The sequence below is a fragment of the Osmia bicornis genome, chromosome 9 (genome assembly GCF_907164935.1).
Source record: "Osmia bicornis bicornis chromosome 9, iOsmBic2.1, whole genome shotgun sequence".
Classification (NCBI taxonomy): domain Eukaryota; kingdom Metazoa; phylum Arthropoda; class Insecta; order Hymenoptera; family Megachilidae; genus Osmia; species Osmia bicornis.
This window is the reverse complement of record NC_060224.1, coordinates 3,792,821-3,802,630: the sequence shown is the minus strand read 5'-3', so window position 1 is coordinate 3,802,630 and position 9,810 is coordinate 3,792,821. Positions and strand designations below refer to the sequence as shown.

General features: G+C 45.4%; 1 protein-coding gene across 1 annotated transcript; it reads right to left on the bottom strand.

Annotated features, from left to right (window-relative positions):
* Positions 1 to 6,158: 6,158 nt before the first annotated feature.
* LOC114878277 (trypsin-1-like) lies at positions 6,159 to 9,322 on the bottom strand. Its single transcript, XM_029191888.2, has 7 exons — positions 9,037 to 9,322; positions 8,684 to 8,796; positions 8,514 to 8,608; positions 8,281 to 8,440; positions 8,084 to 8,194; positions 7,876 to 8,025; positions 6,159 to 7,700 (listed from the first exon to the last, which is right to left on the bottom strand). The coding sequence occupies exons 1-7, from the start codon at positions 9,083 to 9,085 to the stop codon at positions 7,455 to 7,457; spliced, it is 924 nt and encodes a 307-aa protein (XP_029047721.2). The 5' UTR covers positions 9,086 to 9,322; the 3' UTR covers positions 6,159 to 7,454.
* Between the last annotated feature and the right edge of the window lie 488 nt (positions 9,323 to 9,810).

Here is a 9,810-nt window from a genome sequence, read left to right as displayed (position 1 = left end):
ATCGACCGGTAAATAAAACGAGCAGGCAGAGATCGCGAAATTTATCCGCCAACTCTTCCGAGTTCGCGTAATCCTTTGCAGTTTCGGCCAACGTCGGAGTACAAAAGAAAGCCACTATTTCTCAAAGTTCACCGTCTTCGAGAAGAAACTTGTCGGGGTAGAGAGATTTTTTCTATTTAAGTCGATTTAAGTCAGTGGGTGCATAGGGCGTCGTTACGCTTGCGTTTGGCGCCGCTATGTCTCGCGAAGAAACGCGAACTCCTTCACGATTCGCATATATTTCCCTTGGAAATAATAGTAGCATCGCATAAATAATTAAGAGGGTTAACGAGGCCAGTCAACGTCAGCCTCGTTCGAAGTAAAACTAAAATTTCTTCGCAAATTAACGCTATCAAGATAGAATGGCCCGAGGCATTCCCCCTTTCCGTTCGACCCTCCAACGAACATATTACAATAATTGACCAGGGGTTACCTTTGACCCGCGACGGCACCAAGGGCCCCGTCCATCGAGCGAATGGTGTTGGTCGTTGGAAAGGCGGCTGCTACGACGACATTTCTGCCAGGATAACCCAATTTGCCTCCCTTTCGTCGAGGGTCGCTCGGTGGATCGATGAGGGGAGGAAAGAGGACGCCTCGTTCCTTCGTTTTGGCCCCCTTTAACTGCGACGAAACGCAGATCTGCGGGCGCAATGTGCACGAGACCGAACGAGAAGGGTCAGTCGAGCGATTCGTCCCTCGTGCTACGCTCGCAGAAACGAGGACGAGAGGGATTTCGCAGTGAAATCACGTCCTCGTCGCTTTCCACCGGGGAGGATCCGGCTGGAATTGAAAGAACCAATTGAACATCGCGACCGTTGAATTTTGCTTCGAAAATCAGAAACATGGAAGACGTCAGGGAAAGAAACAAAGGATTTTTAAATAATAGAAGCTTAAACGACTAAAATTTGTCTCTTTGTAAAATTCATTTCTCTATTTCTTCAGTCGCGTTTCCGTGAAAGCTGGCAAAAGGCAGAGAGCATCAAGCCATCCAAGTTCTTCGGGTGATTTATCCCTTTCATTTCTAGACCAGAGGAGAAAATCTCGAGCGGAGCATCGTCGAACGTCTTCGACGATCTCGAGAAAAGGTTGGCGATGCCTGAATGCTTGAAGAGAAAGGGTCGCCGACCTAGCTCGTTCCCCGTTGTCAGGGATGCAGAAGCAAAAAAACGTCGGTCCGGTAGCCAAGGGCGAGCTGACAAATGGATGGGATTTAAGCGGGTGCAACCACCAGGGAACGCGCGTTTTTCATCGACGGAAAAGGGCGGCTCGTTCGTTGCTTTAAGTAATTGCATCCCGACGTTCGTTGTGAGACGCGCTTGAAAGATAGAGAATCAGGCGTCGTCGCGAGCATCCCGGACCCAGTCGAGCCTCGGAAAATCCTTATCGATGACATCCATCGACGTATGATCTCGCCTCGGGAAAGCATCCAAAATGAAAAGCCAACGTCTCTCCGGAGAGTTTGAATGTGTTCGGATGGAAGGTGAAATTCGTCGAGGAGGATGTCGCAGAAAAACGCTGGTAAGACGAAACGTTTTTGGATGGACGAGGGCTCTGATGACCTTTATTTCTTGCAGTCACCCCTGCACCGTCTCGACGAGGACCATTAGAGACGCTGACAAGAGGGAAAATAATGATCGAACGAACTGTTCGTTTTCTGTACTTCGTCTAACATCCGCTTCCTTTTACCTCCAAACGATGTCTGACCCGTGATGTCTGGATCTACTTGACACCCCCTCTCGCTTCGACCGATAAAACAAGGATAATCAATAATTATTATTTTTACGATCACCCAATAATTCTTCATGCTTCGTAGCGTTTGGAAGGTGAGATTAATAGCACCAGAGTTACCATGGTATCCCATTAAACGAGACTCGGCTGACAAATTTGAGACAGAAAGCAGCAGGCACGCTTTCCTTTCCCTCCTCTCCTAATTAATCACCGGAATCGTAACTTGGACCGAAATAAGTGATTTCCCCGGCGCGTAGCGAAGGGTCAAAAGCGTACTCGTCCGCAAGTAATCCCTAATAATTCCAAGTGATTTACCTTCGATCCCCGGGCTATTCGCGACGGGGTTCGATTCACCGCGAAATCGTTATCTCACGGTGGTGCATGTCTGGCGATATTACAGAGACCGGAGACGACAAGGAACGAACGGGAAGACAAAACATTTAGACCGCGGCCGCGGCCGTGGCTGACCCTTGCCATGCTAGATCCATTAGGGACGGACGAGTCACCGGGGAAAATAACGACAGACCGATCTCATCGGTTTCCGTAGCCGCAGATCCTGCTGGGAAACTTCTTAACGATCCAGGGTAAACGGAAATCCAGAGAGTAGCAAGACTTCAGTTCCTAATGCGAATTTCCCAAGGAGCGGAGCAAGTTCCGCAATAAATGCCGTGGAGAAATGAACGGCCGAGAACTTCTTGCAGAGAGACTGTTAAATCTTGTGCACCGTTTAAAATTTTAATACCCCGGTAACGTTTGGTTGACGATTAATTTTCTTTCGAAATTTGCTAAGGATTCGTTAGAAAACTCTTGTAAAAAAATAACGAATCGTTAACTCTGCTCGTGCGGAGTTGACGGATTCAAAGTATTCCTGCGACAAAGTCGAAGGAGAGCACTTTTCCTTCATCCGCTTTCAGAGTTAACAACAGTTCCGAGCGAAGAGGCTGAAGGACAATCCAGCAGCCGTAATCCCGGGATAATTATTCGAGCGGTGCGACGCGGGGCGGCGTGTCTCGTTTCAACGTGAACACAAACGAATCCTCGAAAAAGCCGGACAGAAACGCTGAGGGAATTACGGTTCTCTCGGAGGCAGGAAGCCAGACGTAGGTTCCGCGTCAAAGACACGTTGGCCAACGTTGCCAACTGAACCACGAAAATTACCAACTTTCATTACTCGTTGCACGGCACGAAGCGCATACAAGCGCGCCTTCTTTCACGCGAACGTTCCACCCAGCAGCGGTCAGCTCTCCGCGAGCGGAGATGAAAGAAGCGCATTTAAACGCGTTTCACTGTCAGCTCGATCCTTCCTCGTTTTTCCTTTCAACCGTGCTTGCCAGCCGTCTAATTAATTAAATGTAAACCCAGCGGTACCGGCTCGCCAGCTTTCTCTACCGTTTCTCGCCCACCCCCGCTTCTCTGCCATCTCTTTTTACCTCCGTCTTGCTCCTGTCATCGCGGGATCCTCTGCTCGTCAACCGGTCTTCGTTTGGGACTCGAGACGAACCTTCGGTAATTCTCCACTCACTTATTTGCGTTTACCTAAGAGTCGCGTCTTCGTCGAGCGGGACGCAGACGGTTAATTGGCCCCTGCCAGAGCTCATTCCTATTTCACCCTTCCGCAAACACGAATTTCGCTCGATCGTTCGCCATTCCTCTTGCTTAATTGCTGCATGCGATTCTTGAAAACGTTATTATACCGTTATGCATAACATAAAAAGAATAGGAAAGTAGAAATTGGACTGCAGCTCTGTTGACCGCATTATCAGGGCAGTCTGCCCACCGGGTAATTACTTACCCTGGCGTACCTCCAACCTTTATCCCTGCCTCGTAAAACGCAAGCATCGCTGGCAGCCCTTAATCCCATAAAGGGGTGAATCGCGACCGATAGCCGGACAACCCCTTTCGTGCGTCCCGGGGATGCGTTTCAAGCTAGGACCAGCTACGGAAACCAGCCTCTCATTATCATAAACGTAACTCACTTGAACAACTCACCGGCATTTTGGAACATGGCCAGAGCTCGCGGGAGGAAAACCTTTGGCTTGCGACGGAAAATGGCGGTGAAAATCCAAGGTGCGATCTTTGAGCTTTTGTCGCGTTGCTTGGCGGCTGATAGCGAGGGTTGGAAAAGGGGATGCTGTCGTTGGATCTTGGGCTCTCTCTGTGCTTTTCCTTTTTCTTTTTTTTTTTTTTTTTTTGGAGCGGGGTGAATTCGAAACGACGGATTGACGAGATTGGGGTGGAATCTTCGTGTATCTTTTTTTCATACGGTCTGGCGAATTTATGGCAGGTATGTGGGTCAGTCTGAGCAAGAAACTGTGAATTGCAAATGAACGTTGATACATTTTCCTTTCTTCAAATGTTTCAACTTATAAAATTTCTAGGTTAAACAATTGGATGTTATCTGAGTTTCTTATTCCTGGAATCGTGAAACTCCATCTTTGAAGTCACTCGAGTTTCCGGTCACATCGTCGAGCTGACGACTTTTCTCGCGGCAATCTCTGCTGTTAAAACGTAACTCGGTCATTAAAGCAGTCTCGTTCTTCGCTTTGAATACGCCATAAAACCATCCCCGATCACGAACGCGATCTTCGACATCTTCTCCTTCGGTTTCTTCCCTCGGTAATCGTTGACCTTAATTGACCTATTCCACGAGTCGATCGCAAACTACCATCAACCTGCCTCGTCGAGCTTGATTCGCTTTTTTTTCTTTAAATTGTGACCTTCGTCGAAGCACGAGTGTCGGAGGGTAGTAATTGAATGCTTAATATCGCGTTCGCGAAGTTTATGGTTCGTGATAGCAGAGCGGGGTTGGGTAACGCGGCGGATAATGGAGTTATAAATTGAGTGCTTAATTTTTGAGACGCTTCAGCCGAGAACTTTCAAATTTATTTATAAACGTTGTTAAAGGATTCGTTTAGTATGTATACAAGTTCCTTCTTCGCTGCTTACTCTTCGTTAGTCGAGTCGTTTAATCTTTCGTACCGGGGTCTCCTTTGCGGCAGGAAATTCGTACCGCTTCCTGTCGTACTTGACGCAGTAATTAGTTAACAAAATATGTAGGAAATTCGATTAAATAAAGCGTATAACTCGTAGCTGATCAGTGCCTTTATACGTTCTCCATCTGGTCGTTACAAGCCCTTGTCGCGTGACCGCTGTTCCTGCGAGGAAGGCTTCCGTTTCCGAAAGTTAATCCACGCTGAAACCCAAGAGGTGGCCGCTTTCCACGGGCTTTACGGGGGTATCGCGATCGATCGGCAGGAATAATCGTAAAGAAGGGTGTAGGAGAAAAACAGAGACGGCGAGGGTGGCGAAGGAAGTTGTACAAGGGTGAACCATACAGCCTCGAAAACGACGCGTTTCACCTGATAAACGTAACTTCTGATACACGCCATTCTCTCAGCCTCACTTCAGCAACCCCAGAACGTCGTAGCCACGGGTTTAAGCTTGCAAGGGAGTTTTTCATGATCTTCGCCGCCCCTTGGATTTTCATCCCCTGGGCGCACCCTCGCGCCGCTCCGCATCCATTCGCGACCTCTTTAATTCCAGGATCGAATAAGAATTCATTAAAAGATGCGCGAAGGGAGAGAGGAGAGCATCTTTCCCGTTTGCTTCGAACTTGCCCGGGGTTTTAAATAAATTAAAAGTTTACTTCTTTTTCCTTTTTTCTTTTCCTCGTCGCAACATCGGCCACGCGACATCGAAATCGAACTTCCACCTTCTTTTTCTTTAATTACTCGCCGGGAGGATGGTACGGGGTGCAAAGTGGAACTTTGTGAAATCTATTGGTCGACCGGTCAGAATTAGCCAGAACTTTTGAAACTTTCGAACGAGGGTTCGAGGAAAAAGAGGAACGGTATTTTCATGGTCGAATATTGCTGTTAATATTCTGCGATACACTTTCGTTCGTGATAAGATTAAATGAAACTTTGTCGATTGTTACCTTGAGTAGATTGCTCGGTCAATATCATCTTATGATAGACAATGGTAAATAATCTTCACGATATTGCAATCAAATTTTTTATTTCAATTTCCGTGGACTTATCTTTCAGTGGTAATTGTATTGAGATTGCATTCAGGTGTCGCGATACGAGCAAAGCTTCTTTCTTTTGTGAATATCCGTTTCTATCTGCAAATTGCCAGCCGACAGGAAAACCAGCACCCAGCTACTCCATCGCGTTATGGAAATTTCGGGCGTGCAATTATTTCGATCGATCGCCACGGAGGCAATCTCTTTGCTCGTTCGCGGTGCTTCTCCTTCGAGGGGAGATCAAAGAGGCCGTTTTCCCTCTAATTACGGAAAATTTCGTCGTCGGGATATTTAGCTAGACGAGACGTTTCCCTCGAGATAGGCGGGAACAAGAAGGGTTCGTGTTTATTCGAAGAAAGATCGGAGATGATGTTTCGATCATGCTTATAATTGATCTTACAACGTGCTGTAATAAGTTCCATCAACCCGAAGACAGTTAGTAAATAATTTTCCGCTAGAATTAATTCTTACCACAAATACTTAAAATTTCGCAGACTATGTCGAACATTTCGAATCACGATTAATGGTAGAAATTGATTTTTTCCTGGAAAAACAACAGCAATCGCAATAAGAAGGTCGGGATCGATCGTTCCACCCCTGTCGCATTCTCTGCTTCATTCCACGAAGACCCCCATTACTTCAGCAGCGATCTAGTAATTGGCTGGGTTCGTAGGTTCTTCGCAACGTTTCCCCTTCGCCTAGGCGTGGACAAATATTTTCTTATAATATCTCGAGCCCGGCGTTCCTTTGAAGATCGGTGACGTTCAGCGGAAACGTTCCGGAATCGTGGAACGCGATATCCTTCAAACATCATCGACGTTTGGTTACCAGGCAATACCGTTAATACACGTTTTCTCGAGCTACAATCATCCTGTCGAGCCACGTATTAAGTAGCGACGAGCTTTTTGCGCGTCTCCCTTTACACGGAGGCTTTTCCATTCGAGATCAAAGCGGAACACACGGCCTCCCTTTGCGTTCTACGTTCCCATTTCTGGCGTGGCCTTTGCCCGTGAAAGCGAGCTAACCGCCGAAAAGTCATCCACCGTACACGTCTAGCCGGTTAAATAATCGAACCTGCCAGCCACCAGTTTCGAGGGGTCGCGATGAAAGGGTTGAAAACGTCATACTTCATGTGGCACAATTTTACCTCATGGGTAGGAAACGGGCAGGGAACGACGTTGGTCCTAACTGAAGACCGATAGTCAAATTATATTTTTTTCTTTTTTTTTCTTTACATATTTCAATGTTTTTTTTTTCTTTTTCTTTCTTTATTTTTTCTTTTTTTTCTTTTTATACACATGGTGTCCCAGTATTGATGGCATAACCATAGAGGGAATGATCCTACATGAGAAAATAAGTTGAAAGTATTAATGCACAAATTGTTGAAAATGTTGACCACCGTACTGCATACACAACTGAGTTTCTCACAAGTGTATGCGTACTCAAAGAAAATTCAAAGCTGATTTTTTCGAACACAAAGCCTCGAATGAAAAAAATTTATTCCATATTTTCAACTTATTTTCTCGTGTAGAATCATTCCCATCACGGTTGTACCGTCAATACTTGGACACCCTGCATATACTTATATATTTTTTTTATTTATTAAGAGATATATATATATTTCTTATAACTATCACCGGAAAACTAAATTAAAAATTACATCTTAAAGGCGTTTTAGTAACATGTTGGAAAGAACAACAAAAGGTAAAAAGGATGCGTTGGCCGTTTTATCTCCACTAGACGTGTTAGCCTCGAGCACAACAGACGATTCTGTGTGTTCATCTATCCATTTCCGGAAGAAAGCGACGTCCGAATAAACACCAGGTACTCGAGGACGGGCGCAACCATCTCCACCGGAAACGACACCGGCTAACATCCCCTGGCAAGTCAGACTACCTCCAGAATCTCCCTGAAAATCATTGACTATGATATAGTGCATCAATTACGAAATATTCCATGGAGAAACTTCTTTGGTAACCCTTTCAACCCTTTTTTTACGAGACGATTAATCAATCGGTCGCTGAGTCATCGCTGTAGAAATCTCTGTACGATTCAAGCAGAAAATTGAAATGAAAGTTCCCTACCCCGCAAGCATCTTTTTGCCCTTCCATGAATCCAGCACACATCATTCCTGGCAGCATGTCCGTCACGTGTGACAAAAGTTCCCGACACGTATCGACTTTCAGTAATGGCAGACTCACGTACATAAGATGATTGCTTACCGTTCGATCATCCTAAACAAAAAAAATTTCGAATACATCTTGAAACGTCTACATTAGTTATTTGACTTACTTCCGACGGATAACCCCATCCAGCCACCTCACAATATGTATTCGGTTCGCTTGTATCAGTTGCTAGAGGTGCGATGTTCACCTCATCCGTCATCTTAAAAGGCACACTAAGCTGCAAGGCAAACGCTGGTCAATTTCAAAATCAAACTCTTCGACAAAATTCTTTGCGATTGAAAAACAAAAAACTATAAATCCTACAGTGAGTATTGCAACATCGTTCTGCAGAGTATCTGTATCGAACTCTGAATGAACGTCAACCTTCTGCACCCCTCTTCTCTGACCAGTGGAAGTTTGTTTATCGAGCTTCAATTCTCCAGCAACGACCATGATCGACCATGGTTGTATTACAGAGCCATAGCTGTAGGAACAACGAGGCCAGGTTTACTTTCTACTTTTCATAACGTTCATGGAAAAGTTTGAAAAGCACTCACAGGTACATGCAATGGGCTGCGGTGAGGACATGCCGTTCGCCTATCAGTGATCCTCCGCAGAAGTGTGCGGAGTTGTAGCTGCGCCTCAACGACACCTAGACACGTTTCCCAGTAAACAATTGACGTCTGAACTCGTTTCGTCGTGAAGTTTCGTTAAACACTTCGCTTACCTGATAAGGGAACTGTCTGAGTGCCGCCTTGGTTCCATTCACTATTCGCCCGGTTAAACTGTAACTCACCCACTCCACGTTTTGATAAGAGTTCAACGTGGTCTCCGTTTCACCTGACCCACGATAAACACCGTCGCAAAATCAATAACAATTCCATGGATTAATGTTCCATCGCACGTAGTCGATGGGAAACAAATTAAGTAGAATGAATCAGGATTTCTCGCGACATCGTTGAACGAACCTTCCGTTTAATGAACCGCGGCTGATGATCGTCAAATTACGAAGGATTTTGATAAATCTACCGGTTTAGAGGAGATACAGATGATTTATTTTTGGAAAAAAGCTCGACTTACCATAAACCACTCCCAACATCAGCGCCACTACCAGTACGAAGGAAGCCATGCTGCCCACTGGCTAAGATAATGGACGATCGAACAATTTATTGAGTTGCTTATCGATTAGATTAGATAACGCGCGTATCCATAGTTTTTCCGCCGAAAAAAACGTGAATCTGGGATTACCCAGACAATATACGTCATATAAGGTTCACGTATCAATCTAAATTGCAATGTGAATCGAAATTTCGAATTCAGAATTTCGAATTTAGACGCGTACGAATGATTTTATGATGTGGGAAGCGTGGCGCGTGTCAGCTACGGAAACAGGTAACCACTGATAAATCATCGGTCAATATAGACCTGATAACGATCGACGATTTCTTTGTATTCCCTGCTACCGTTCAGATAATGGAATCGTAACCAGGTTAGGGTGACGACATCTCCACGCTGGTTCACCGTGATTGACATTAATTTAATTCGATGAAATGAAATAAAAACTGCAGGGCAAATGGAAACATTGTTTCGAAATCAGATCAATTTTCGTGATCAAGGATTCCAGAAACGTTCGCGCAATGGAAGAGTATCTTTCGAAGCCGACATCTTCTGAAAAGGCACGTATTAGATCGTTCGAGAAAGTGCGAATTAACGCCGGTACGAAGCGAAATCGATCGATCTTCGCGATGAATTGCACCGCGAAACCGGTATCTGCTTGTCGTTAAGAGACGAATTAATCGTCGGGTAGCAGCGAGAATAAATATTCATAAAAGCTCTTCTGTTCGGTAACGAGGA

Excerpts from the sequence above, each read along its gene's own strand:
- LOC114878277 (XM_029191888.2), bottom strand. The coding sequence starts at position 9,085 with ATGGCTTCCTTCGTACTGGTAGTGGCGCTGATGTTGGGAGTGGTTTAT. Across the intron at positions 8,195-8,280 it reads ACGATGTTGCAATACTCACT|CTTAGTGTGCCTTTTAAGAT; the intron begins GTAGGATTTATA and ends TTTGCCTTGCAG. Across the intron at positions 7,701-7,875 it reads GGCAAAAAGATGCTTGCGGG|GGAGATTCTGGAGGTAGTCT; the intron begins GTAGGGAACTTT and ends AATGATTTTCAG.